This window comes from Lampris incognitus, chromosome 8 (assembly GCF_029633865.1).
Source record: "Lampris incognitus isolate fLamInc1 chromosome 8, fLamInc1.hap2, whole genome shotgun sequence".
Taxonomy (NCBI): domain Eukaryota; kingdom Metazoa; phylum Chordata; class Actinopteri; order Lampriformes; family Lampridae; genus Lampris; species Lampris incognitus.
In genome coordinates this window covers 4,888,278-4,902,257 of record NC_079218.1, presented here as the reverse complement: position 1 = coordinate 4,902,257, position 13,980 = coordinate 4,888,278, and the positions used below count along the sequence as shown (strand labels likewise).

Sequence of the window (13,980 nt, the reverse complement as noted above, 5' to 3'; positions counted from 1 at the left end):
TACAGACACAATCGGCCATGTCTGCAGGTGGGAAGCCGGTTGTGGGTATGTGTTCTGGTCACTGCATTATCGCCTCCTCTGGTCGGTTGGGGGCGCCTGTTCAGGGGGAGGGGGACTGGGGGGAACAGTATGATCCTCCCACGTGCTACGTCCCCCTGGTGAAAGTCCTTACTGTCCGGTGAAAAGAAGCAGCTGGAGACTCCACATGTATCAGAGGAGGCATGTGGTAGTCTGCAGCCCTCCCTGGATCAGCAGAGGGGGTGGAGCAGTGACTGGGATGGCTCGGAGGAGTGGGGTAATTAGCCGCATACAATTGGGAAGAAAAATAATCTAAAAAAAAACCCAAAACAAACCAATTGTGTCATCACCAAAAGACCACCACGGCCACAGTGAAACACAGCAGTGGCAACATCCCTTTGTGGGGATGTTACTTGCCAGCATCAGGGATTCAGACACTTGTCAGGTTACAAAGGAAAATGAATGGTGCAAAATACTGACAAGTTCTTGCAACAACTTGCAGCCCTTTGCCAGAGAGTTTAAGTGGGAGGACGGTTCACCATTCAACATAAAAAATGACCTGAAGCACACAGTCAAAGCGACTGTACAATGGCTGAAAGACAAGAAGAAATGCTTTTAAGACTCAAGGCTTCAACTGAAGCAAAAGATGCTTCCAACAAAATCAAACTCAAGGGTTGTTCTCTTATCCACTTAGTTACTCTAATTTCTGTTTGTTGTTACTGATTGTTTTCTAGTTCTATATTTTCAATTACTTTTCAGATTCATTGGTTGCCTTTCACTTGAGGTTGTTAAGTCCAATACATACTTAAAGATAGAAAGAGTTTGATTTTACACGTTTTCTTTTTGAGTCGTGAGGCAACAACACTTTGAGGGGAACATTTTGAAAGGGAGTAGTGACTTTCTGTACCCACTGTATAATAATAATAATAAACTTTATTTGCATATGCCTCCACTGTACCATCAGACATAATTTGGCCAAAGAAACATATACTTCTAAATGTATTTAGCAAGCATAAATGCAATTACTGAAATGTGTTAAAATGACCACAACACAGTAAAATAATTTTTCTGGGTATTGATCATGTGTGGTAATTCCAGCTGCCTACATGGCCCACCCCTCAAACTCAGCACCCTTTATAAAGAAACAAGCCAGTGATGAAAGGATAAAGAAGAAACAAGAATTCACAAAAGGGCAAACATTTGTAACCCAGTAAACTATGCAAGAAAATAGGATGGCTAACAGGACCAAGAAAAAAAAAAATCTATGGACACAAATAAATTGCAATACAATAGGTTAAAGAGGATTTGCAGTACTAAGAGAAAAGGTCTCGAATAAAATTAAGCCGGCTTCTCTAAAACAGAGGTTAATGGTGTTCTAAGGATAACTCAGTAGTGGCTGAATGCTTAAAAAAAGATTCACTCACCTGTATTCTTTATAATATTAGTTTAGATGAATTTTGTGAGCTAAAGCCGTATTAAGAAGCAGTGTGAATTGCCTGTTTGTTCATTATTCGGTACATCAATACAGAGAGGAAGAAGCAGAGACCAACGCCTTGGCACAACCTTGAAAATCATTTTGCCATCACTGAATCATGAGATTAAAGAATGACAAAGCAGCAGAGCAAATGTCAAATGTACCATTTGCAGCAGCAGCCAAATTACAGAGAGCGAGCAAATTTAGTTTTGTTTGAATCACAGAAAGGCATTGGGAGGTCTGTGTGTGTGCATGTTGAGTCCGCCCTTCAAACAGGGTTCCAAGATAGACGTTAGACGCTGATGCTGGGTCCCATGACAGGGTCGGGTGAAAAGTATCATATGGTAGAGTGAGCAGGGAAGGTAAAGGCGGCGGGGAAGGAAGGGAGAGGAGGAGGGGGGGGGCTACTCTGACTCAATGTAGATTAGTGAGGAGGAGATGGATGCTAACAGGTTAGCTAATGTTGTGCTGGAGCTCTCTATACATCGCTTAGCTCATCATTCCACTGTCAATAAGGGTAATGAAAAACTCACATTAACATAAACACAACCAACTCTGCACAGCCCCGCAGTTTATGCTGGCCAGAACTGATGTGAATTTGCTTCTCTGCAACTAAATCTTCCATTTAATATTTAACCAGGCTTCATGCGAGTCATTAAATGCGTTGACCTGCTCTGTTCCAGGTATCACATGCTTGTCAGAGCTGAGCTACAACTCTATAAATGTTAGCAGGCAAGCCAGAGTCGCACGCTGTACTATGTACCCAGATTGCATGGGGACAAAGCATAACCACTTCAAAGGGCTCGTCCAAAACACATCCTGTCCTCCCCTTCCCTGAAGTCACAGGGGGGAGGGAGTTGCACCCAGACCAGCGCTATCATGCTGGAGCGCCGCAGCACACAACCGCACTACTGTGCCGCTGTCCAATGAGAAGCACAGCAGGGATTCAGCCCTTATTCAATGTATGTTTGACCCCACGCAGAATTTCCCAACCAGGGTTCAAACCTGCAGCAATCCTCTGATCATTTACCCATGTCTCTAATGCTACCGCCACAGCCAAAAGAACCCATACCATGGCTGGATATCCTGTCTGTCTTTACTTCTCACTGTTAAACACGCACAGCTGATGGCCTCGCAGCATGTTCACAGAAAAACATTTTAGTTTGGATTGTTGCTGCTTCTGACAGATGAATATGAGCTTGACAAGCCACAGGAAAGCAACTGATAAAACAATCACCCCAGGGAGATGGACCGAGTAAAATATGAGGATGAACATTTATTAGATATTTACTTAAGTTTTCAAAATCGGGACCCCCTCCATCAACAGAGTTTTCACATAAAGGGACTTTGACAAAAAAAAAGAAGAAAAAAAAAAGATCAATTTGAAATTCACTGTCAAGTCAGATTTATTTTTATATCCCTAAATCAACATTTATTCTCAGAGGGCTTTATAATCACAATTACATGTTGTACAATGCAATTACAATGTATAACACCCGAGACCCTCGACTGTGATAAGGAAAAGCCCCGAAGAAATAAAACATGTCTATTCAAAAATTCAACTATGTAAAATTAGCGCAAGGTGCGATCTTGAAAGGCTTTTCAAACTCCATTACAGTAGGTGAACAGGCAGGGGAGCAAGACCTGAAGACACAAACAGGACTCCAGTTGGTAAGCCGACAGCAATGGAAAACATTTCACTTGAACTACCGATCAAACCACAGCAAACCTAACCATCACACTCTGGTGGGCTGGTCTGGTCTTCTCCAGTGGCCTCTCCGCTCATTTGGGAGCACTTGGGATGGTAAGATGTCCCACCAGCCACACATGGAATCAAACCAATACTGCTAACAGACGGCATCAGACTTCCAGCACAGTAAGTCCGTGGCTCGGTCGGTAATTTTCTGCTAAACTTTCCTAATTAGGACGATGACACGGTCAAAACCGCCTCAGGGAAAAAACTGGTGTAGAGAGAACTAAACATTGTGAAACATCACTGCTAAGAAGAAGTGAAAGTGCGCCAGTTTGGGCAACAACCTTTTCTGGGATATGGGAGTGAGGAGACGGGGATCATGATGGGAAAGGGCACCAGTTGTTGGGAATTAAACCGTCACAAAATCATAATTTCACCCAGTGTATTTCCACCACTAAAAGAGGTGCTAAAATTACTTGTACATCTAATAAAAATGATGAAATGCCAGCAAGCTATAAGCCTGTGAAAGCTAAATCCTGTTTATGCAGCTCTTAATATTCTCCATAGCAGTGCCACAGAGTACCATTAACAAGATCCAAATTGATATCTAGAACTCAAATTTAAAAAAAAAAAATTGTGAAGCATACTCTTCTAATATTGTAGAGAAATGTTGCTAACCTTCGGAGCCAATTTAGAAAAATATTGTCATAACACTATAATGCAAAACTACGGCCCGGCTGACACTAGAAAACGAGGGAATGAAGGCTTTGTTTATGTGGAATTAACGTCCTGAGAGTGATTGTGTGTTTCTAATGAAGCCGGTGGGCTTGTGTACTTATGGAGATTAAACAGGGTGAGAATTTGAATGGTGACTGAAAAACAGGATTTAGACTTCCACAATGGAGAATATAAATTTCAACTCACCGTCTGCATACACATAAGAAAGCAGTAAAGGAAAAAAAAAAGAACATACAAAACACAAAAGTACAAAATCAAAAAACAACAAAAAGGGTCAAAGCAATTATGGCTGCTGGACAAAAAGTATCAAAATATACTACTGCTAAATAATTAGATGACAAATGCTGGAGAAAATTTGTGTACTTGTTGGTCAATATAACTACAACAGAAAACTGATATAGCTGAATGTTGACATAAACGAGAGAGAAAAAAATCAAAATGTAGTTTTATACAATGGACAATGTCTGTTTATTCAAGGCTCAGCATTTTCGGTTTTTACTGATTTTCACCGAAAAATACCCAGATTTTTAAACTAATTTTCACCCAGATTTTATGTTTCCACGGTTCCAAAAGTTGTTCCTGTTCGTGTGAGGTTACGTAACAGTGTCATCTTGAGGCAAAATTCGGCATGCTGGATGGCTTTGAAAAATAAAAACCGAAAACGCTGAGCCTTGTGTATATTGAACAAATAAGTCTAAACTGAATGATGGCGGCCCTTTAATAGGGTTAGTTAAGATACAACGATAAGACTTCCTACTGCAACATCATGGTCTATTTCAATGAGGAGATCTAGTGTCACAACTCCTGCACTGAGCAAGGAAGATGCAAGCTTCTGTGTGGCTGGTGCTATCATACCTTTGAGTGCAATGACCTTGCTGGCAGGGTTCATGATGGCGCTGTCAGCTGAGATGGGCCTGCGGATGGGGGTATTGGGGTCAGCCATATCGATGATTACCACCTGGGCCTGTTCACCCACTTTCTCCCGGATACAGATGAACTTGTCCGACTCCATGGTCAGGGTGCTAAAGCCTATGTTGGCTGGATTGATCCCCAAGTTTTGGAGCTGAGGGATAAAAAAAAAAAAGGGGGGGGGGTAAGTTTGTGATGGATTGGGCGGCAGGCGGGGAGACACCCTGGACAGGCTGCCAGGCCATCACATAGGGCCGACATACACCCACACACATTCATACCTAGGGACAATTCAGTACGGCCGATTCACCTGACCTACATATCTTTGGACTGCGGGAGGAAACCGGAGCCCCCGGAGGAAACCCACGCAGACACGGGGAGAACATGCAAACTCCACACAGAGGACAACCCGGGACAACCCCAAAGGCTGGACTATTCTGGGGCTCGAACCCAGGACCTTTTTGCTGTGAGGCGACCGCGCTAACCATTGCACCACCGTGCTGCCCCATCTGTCATATCTTGTCTTTTTATTTGGCTCTTTTATCTAGCCGTCTTTTAGTGCTTATGTTTTATCTCACACAATTTGAACTCTGCTGTTGTTGATTTTAGCTTGTTTTGTAAAACCCTTTGTACCTTGTTTTGAAAAGCTCTATACAAATAGAGCAGCAGTAGTAATAGTAGTTGTATCTATATTGATTTCATTGACTGAGAACTAGTCAACTAAAGAGCTGCAGTTTTCTCAACAAGTTAAAAAAGACAGTATGCTGTTTAATCTTTTTTTTTTTTTTAAATGAACATCCAATGGGCTGACTAAGCATGAAGGCTTCAACTGTAAACTCATTTACTGTCAACGCCCACAGCCAGGCTGGTGATGTCACGGAGCCCGACACTGAACCGCAGGCCTCTGGACACATCGAACTGTGGACTGGCTGTGATGGTCAGACAGAAGGGCTGGGTGGAGAATAATCAAAGGTCAAGTTCACATAGTACTTGCCAAAAATAAATGACATCCTGTATAAAGCTCGGACTTCAATGGTCTGAACACCGCCGTCTTGTGTTTTAAGCTCAGTTCAGGTAGTTTTAGCCTCACAAAACCAAACCACAAATTTTGCTTCGCTCATTGTGGTCTGGAAAGGCTCAATAGACATTTGTTCGTGTCAAGAGCATCTACTAAGGGTGATGATCTCCAGCTTTCCCACCAGAGATCGGGGATTCAAAACCTGGTTGGGACAAATCTCCAGTTAGAGTCTGTGGCTTAAGACTCCTAAGCTGTACAAGCCAACTACCTCTCAGATGTACGCTGCTTTGGATGAAAGTATCTGCTGAATGAAATTGTAAATTGTAATGACCAAAATCACTTTTCAGGTGATTGAATCAGCCTTTAAATTAGTAAGAGCCACAAAACCCATGATGTAGAGCCACAGCATCACATTTCGACATGTGCTGGTCTGCTTAGTATTAAACACCCACTACTGCCATTAGGGTCAGTCAATGCAGTTAGTTATTATGTCTGTACATGATTCTTGCCTTCCTTGATCAAAACTAATTCTACTGCAGCATTGACAGTAACCGATGACAAACTGATGCTAATCTGTCCTAGCACAGCTATTGTTATTCTTAATTATACGGCTCTGCTCGGCGTCATCATCCAAACCACTTCCTATAGTTTGCCGATCGGTCCGTCTTCCAGCTACTGTGCTCAAATAATTCTCAATGCATGCTTTCCGGACTACATCTCACAGTGAAAACCAAGCTCACAAGACTCAGGGTGGCTTCAACAGGCTCATGTGGTTTGTCAGTTTGAGGCAAAATCATTAAATATAAAGTGCCAAACTTTATCAACTCATAACATAACTAAAAACTGATAAGAATCAAAGAGGAAGCTACACGATGGGATGAACTAGCTCTGACATCACAGCTCTGTGAAGCTGGGGCCATCATACAGAGTTTAGCAGACATCCCTAGCCAAGTTTATTCTATCAATAAGTGCACCAATAGCAAAATTTACTCATGATACTCCTGATTTACTCATTAACTCACTGTGTAACTACGTCAGTCTGACTACCTCCTTGTGAGTGAAATTTTCTTTGGTTTGTTTGGTGGTATAATCCTTGACCATCACAAATCAAAAAATTAACCACCAATAGCCATGCAAATGGTTTAATGACTCTTCCTGTGCATGTCTGTTCAGAAAGGGTAACTGCCCGTCGCCTGTGGCCTGATCTGAAGTAGGCCTATCGTTTAGCCTGACACAGACAAAGGGTGTAGCCTGTTGAAGGGTGGTGCAGCTACTCTAGTGTCAGCTGGCTTGAGGTGTTCTGGTTACCAAGTAAGTAATCGAACCTTTGGTGACAAAAAGTACTCAAGACCATAAGAATCAGCCAATATGCAGAGAGGTACTTCACGAACGCAATAAATAAAATAAAAAAAAGATGTTGGACTTCATTTCTTAACTTTATTTTCCTAACTTCAGCTATTTAAAAAGACAACGCATTTAAGTTGGACTTCATTTCTTTCAATGCTTTCCTTGGATTCAAAATAAAAATGAATTTATTTGGCTCTGTTCTGTAACATATTTGTTGTTCTTACGCTGTTTAAGAAACACTCAAGTTACTAAATAGGGCCTAAGGGAGAAGCAACCAGCAACCATCTCCTCCATCCTATAATCCAAAAAGCAAATGCCTTTATATCTCATAGGACTGAACTTGTGGAAGCAGCAGGACACATTCTCAGCTGGTCTAGGGAGAAAAAACAGAGTCAGACAGTTGCAATTCAAAAAGAAAGGGCTCCAAGGCTTTGTCATGTTATTCTGACCAGAACATATCTATCATACATAACTGTATAAATACTATGGATAACTGACCATGGATAACTGACCATCAAAATAAAAATAACTAGGTTCAATTAGCATACAATAAAAAGGAAATGGGAAACGTGTAAGATCGATGTCAAATGTTCTAATGATGCATTATAACAGGTGATTTCATTTACTGTCCAAGGTAGCTCCTGGGCTATGAATTTAATATGCCACCTTAAAAGTTTTAGCTGCGCACCAAAAGTGCTGTTTGAAAATGACAGACTATGAAGATAAGATGGCTCCCAGCCAACGCGGCTTGTAGATTTGCCAGCCAGAGCAAAAATTTTGTAGCATTTGGCAGATGCTAGAGTTCATTTAGCCTAGATCTACTGTCATGATAAAAGGGCAATAGTAGATGGCTACTTTTGACCATATGCTATCAATGATTCGCCTTGGGCGACTCCTAATCAGCTCACACAAACCACAGTTCCAGGAAGGGCTCAACGAAATGGGAGCACCTTTTATCAATGACAGGACACACCCTCCTCTACAAACCAGCCACACCCACATTCTTCGACTCATGTGTAACCCGCTTCCCTCGTAACGGCATTACTACAAATGACGTCATAGAATGTGCCTTTCAACCACTTTGGAGAGATGAAGAGGATAACTAGACCATTTGTTTAGACAAGTGCTTTAAGAAGTTTATTATTATTATTTCATTTCAATGTTTGCATTTTTTTCCATTATTGACGTGACATCACACAGTAACATCACTGCAACTTATGTGGCTCACATCACTGACATGGCCAGAAAAAATAGAGCCCTGTTTATACAAGCCATATTAACTAGTAGTTTATCCAAACACCAGGCAAAGGCAGCAAAATTATCCATCATTGAGTAAAGACAGTCGCAAGGAGAACTGGAAGGTTTGTTACGTTAGCACACAACATGAGAGTAACACTACACTCCCAACCATTTCCCCAGAGATCTGGGGAATTTATTAAAAAAAAAAAAACAGGAACCTACTAACTGCTGATTTCCTGCCAGGTCCATTGTGCAGCACTGTTGAACATTAGCATTAGCTATAGCAGGGCATGCTTTCTTTCCACACAGTTCCAAATGACTACCAAAGTCATAGATTGCAACGGTTCCACAAAATCTGTCTCTCCTTCACACACGTGCAGAGTATTGTACAGAGTTTGCAGAAGCAGAGCTAAAAGGGACAGGAGGATAGGGAGGAGATCATCTTCTTGTTAAATAAATCATGGATGGTATTTCCTGGACAGACTAACTATAAAACTGTAAAAATAGAACTCCAACATACACCTGGGCGACTGTGCCCAGGTGTATGTGTAGGGAAACACTGGGGTTTTCCTCTCAGCCATTACACAACAGCATTTCTAGACAGATTTACATGCTTTCTGTCTCTCTCCAATCTGCCGTCTATTCTGAGGACCAGCAGGAAGCCGTTTCATTCACAATGAAAAGCACTCATAAAACAAGGAAGCGTGGGGCTTGCAGCTTGTTCTGATCATGAGTGAGTTAGCCCAGTTCCCTGCAAAAAAAAAAAAAAAAAAAGCCAGACAGATGTTGCAGTGCTGGAATTAAGTCTGTTAGACCTGTTTGTTATGGTAACGCTCAGATGGCTGTGGGCGAACGCGGCTGACATCAGTAACTTAAGAATTTGGGTGAAAGCAGAATTTGGGTCACACCAGCAGTGCTACAACCAACCCGGACAGTCATGCACTTAGTCTTGCCCGCCCTTGTTTACTACTGTTGCTGCCTATTGTAACATCCTTGTTAACCTAAGCACTGATGCACAAATGGTCGATGAAGGCCTCTGATGCCAGAGGCCTACTCCATAGCTGCAGTGACTAAAACCAATCACCAATTAGCAGGAAAAATCGAAGATAGCATGAATGACTGAACAGAGGAGAGAGTTGAATTTATTGAAGGAAAGTCCCTTGAGATGCAGCATCTCATTTTCAAGGGGTGAGAGTGCATGACAAAAAAGTGAGGAAAGAGTTAACAGCAGGGAGTATCATAGCTTTCACAGCATGGTGCACGGGTTTATCTGGCCGCCGTGTCCTGGAATGACTTCATTCTGCTTGAGAAATATAATCACGGGCAAGCGATGGGGACAGGGGAGGAGGTGAGGAAGGTAGCACAAGACAGAAGACGGTGGGCAGAAAAAGCAATGGAGAAAAACACAGAGGAAACGGAGATGGAGAAAGAGTATTAAGGATGCACAGAAAGACAGAAAAGCAAAGCGGTGGATTTGGGGAAGAGCAAGAGTCGATGTGAAGTGAGACAGGGAGCATGTCGGGCCAGCCTGGCAGGTTCTGCTGGAGCAACAGCAGGGCCCTATGATTTCCACGATGTGGAAAACACAGAATTGCAAAATGTAGACACAAAAGTTGATTTCACATAAGGGCTGGGCAACATATCGGTATTATTTCGATATCGTGATACAAGACTAGATATCATCTGGGATTTTGGATATCGTAATGTAGTGATATCTGGACAACGTTTATCGTCAGAAACGTTTCATCATCATCTAAGTGACTTCTTCAGTCTAAACTGGCTGCAGGTATCCCCACCCTTATAAACAATACAGTTGCATAACGTCCCGAAACCCATGATCAGCTTCATATGCAAATACGCACGACCATTAACTAGCGTTTCAATGGCCATGTGTACTATTCACAGAGGATTTGGGAATGTTTGCAGTCACAGCAAGTAACAGTAAGAGTACATCTGTCACCATCTTACCATGCTGTGATTGCAAACATTACTGAGCATGCATAAAGGATTATTGAGCATGCATAAAGATGATACAACATGTGTTGTCTTCTCCTGGTTTTAAAGGCTGCATTACAGTAGAGACATGCCATTTTCTGAACTTTAATAGACTGTTCTGTGTTCTGTTATATTATTTGTCTCTACCTGTTTGGACATCATATCCACATTACTAATGAGTGTTTATCAAAAATCTCACTGTGTAAATATTTTGTGAGTGTGTCAATAGTCATCTCTACAATATCAAAGTAAGGATTCCTTCAAAAATATCGTGATATTTGATTTTGTCCATATCGCGCAACCCTATTTCAGATACAAACAAAACAAAGCGGGTGGCATTTAGAATTTTGGGGAAGATTATTACAAAGCTGTAACTATATCAAAGTAATTTGTCCTGAGACCATCCATTGCTCTCCCTCGCAAAAACCATGTCACACTTCTGTGTCTTTGTGCAGGTGCATCACAGCCTGCACACATCAGTAAACATATGCAGGTTTGTAATATGGAATGGAGGGGAGAAACTTTCAAACATTAAAACAGAAGACAACATAGCAACAGTAACTTACTTTTGTTTTTAGATGATTATATAAACTGTCAGTAAAAATGAGCAAAAAGAGCAATGTGAATGAAAAATAAATAAATAAATAAATAAAGTTGGACGTCATAGGGCCCTACAGGAGACTTCAAATTAAAGGCATGGTGACTCACTAGCGGGCTTCTCTCAACATCCAACACCATCATCACTCCACTAACAAACCATTGAATCTACCAGTGTCAAGGCCTACATATGAGCTCATAACCCTCAGCAGACAAACCCCTCTCTGCATATTTTAGTATAATTAAGAACATTTTGCAAAAGCTGGGCACTGCTGCAGAATCAGGTATCATGAAGGGCAATATGTATATAAGTTTTCTATCCAACCAAAGACTGCACCAGCTGATTTCAGTAATTAGCACAGATTCAACGACGGGGGAAGACTAATTAGTAGAATCAGCCGGTGTAGTGTTGGAATGACAACTTTCATACACGTGGCCCTCTGTGGCACATGACTGGATAGGCACCACAGCATTAGAAATGTGCCACCAGGACAAGATATTGTGACCTATGCAAATAACCCAGCTTAATCTAGTACGGCTGGTCCGAGTAGAGTTCAACTTCACTCCAAAGTTCTCTCTTTTGGCCGTTCCATACAAGTCATCAGCTCTTGTCACCACAAATGTCATCTACTCCACACTGAAATGACAACTGATAGCTGGGTGTGGTTAATTATGACCACCAACATGAAGTTCACTCACACATAACTGAACTTCGGAGTGGATATAAACAATTTTCCCCCCTCGTGCTGAACTATAAGCAACAGTAATCTAGCCCAGAGGACACTGTGCTCTCTTAATGAAGAAACAATCTTAAACAGAGTGAGCCATCCTATTGATAAACCCTTAGGATTTTGGGCTGAGAATAAGCAGCCGTGTCATCACGACACAAAACGCCATCCTAGACAAGAGATCGGGAATTGGCTGGCAGATTTTCACTATTCCTTGTAACCCTGGGGGAGACCCAACTGTTGATCTGACCCTTTCACTCTTCTTCCCATGGAAACGACACCATGCTCAGCAGAAAAGAGCCCTGTGTGTGTCCTGGACATACAAAGTTCAAGGAAAGTCAGGGAAGGATGTGCTATGCAATGTGCTGAGGCTTGCAGCACTCGAATGCGGTAGTCCACAACAGGAAACCAGGAACCCATTGTCTGTCGACGCTGAAACAACAGGCATGCTCGGTGCTGCCTCTTCTACTACCATGTGACACTGAGAGGGACATGTGACCATTCCAGGAGTGAGGAGGAAGAGAGTTGCCCTGACGGCTTTGATAAAAGGGAAAAGATGAGGAAAAGAGGGCAAGAATGCATGTGTCTGCACTCTGTCTATCTTCACTACACTCCACAGTTCTGCTGAGGTGGTTCTGGGGCGGTTCTGGAGTTTCCTTTTTTTTCTCCTGTAATGTATGCTTTAAGCGTGGATTTGGGCAGCACCGAGGAATGTATGGTGTTCAGCAAATCTATATCCTCCTCAGCCTGTCATGAGATATCAGCAGGTCAGTTACCGACAGAGTTCAAAGTACATTGTGCAAGCCTTTTAAGGTGATGTTTGGAGAGAGCTGAAACAATAAAAATGTCGTTTAGTAGCATTTAACAAGCTTGAATGATAGGGGTTAAATGCTTCACACCACCGAGTATCATGATTGATTCACATCTACTACTGAAAATATAAATGCAAACTAGCTTGTCCACCTGATTTTAATAGTTGAATGTAGACAAGCTAGATCTTACCAATTGTCTATGAGTTGACCTTTCAGCTACTGTAAAAGAAAATCCTGTCGTAAACATCCTGTAGTAAAAGAAACTGAGGTATTCATCAGTTTATAATCAAAGCTGACATTTGTACACAGACTAATAAAGCCAGTGGCAGTAATCCAGCCAGAGCTGCAGCACTGATACCATTTCTGAAAATCACAATAGCAAACCATTAGTATACAGTTAATAGTATCCTGTTTTGACAAGTTGACATTATTTTTGTCATACTCCCCCCCCCCCTCATGTTAAGTGTTCCTATTTTAGGCATATTGCTGGACAAAAATGCAATTATCAAAACAATCATATGGAATTTTACATGACAGATAAATGACAAATTGTATTAAATAATTGCACGGCCTTAATCAGGCATGTCTACAAACTGGGACTCTAAGCATCCCAGTATACTGAGGCCAAAATGGACGGCCCCATTCATGAATTCACAATCTCATAGCATCACCCATTCAGAGCAATCAGAGAGCACTCTATCCAAGGAAGGCCAGCAGGACACTCAACCATTTACAGCGGTTATAAAGGGTATCCATGTAATTAGCCAACCTTGTTAACAAGCTAGGTTAGGACTCTTAATATACACGTCCTTTAAGTTTTTCAGTCTGTTCTAATGGAACCGCAGGACTTGCCTTAAAGTGAAGTATGACCACAGCAAATTTCACAAACAACCTGCATGATGTGTGCTATACACAGAAAGGGCCAAAAAGGCTGATGCTGCCGGCTCATCAAAATCAATCGCCTAAAAATTAATTATCATGCCTCCGGTTCTGCCCACAATAAAAATCTTAAAAAAGAACTTATGAAGTACGAGTAGGGAAACTTGACTTGTCACACCCTGTTCAGTTACCATATAGGCCTCTATCTGCAAGGAAAGCCTTTGTCAACACAGAGCAGGGATCAATGTCGTCGCTCCAGAAATACAATCCAACACCCATTCTATTTGAGACACTAAGAGCTCATTCCCAAGAAACAGTAGGAAAACGAACATTAGTGTACAAGTGTATGCATACTGTGAGTGAGACATTAAATGTTTTTTTGACCATGACAGGAGAAAGCTGTTAAATTGGACTCAATGCACAGCTGTAAAAATGGATGATGTATAAAAACGCAAGCAATGCAAATCCACCGGATGACTGACAACAAATAAGAGCAGAGGAAAGCAGAAAAGGGGGGAGTTAGGCTTTGATGG

The 13,980-nt window shown here is 41.8% G+C and overlaps 1 protein-coding gene across 1 annotated transcript in view; it reads right to left on the bottom strand.

The window, feature by feature from the left end:
- The window catches only part of cltca (clathrin, heavy chain a (Hc)), a 54,663-nt gene that overhangs the window by 32,283 nt on the left and 8,400 nt on the right, over nt 1-13,980 (bottom strand). The window contains exon 2 of the mRNA XM_056285538.1: nt 4,779-4,986. Coding sequence (XP_056141513.1) covers nt 4,779-4,986 — 208 coding nt within the window. The remainder of the gene's footprint in view (nt 1-4,778; nt 4,987-13,980) is intronic.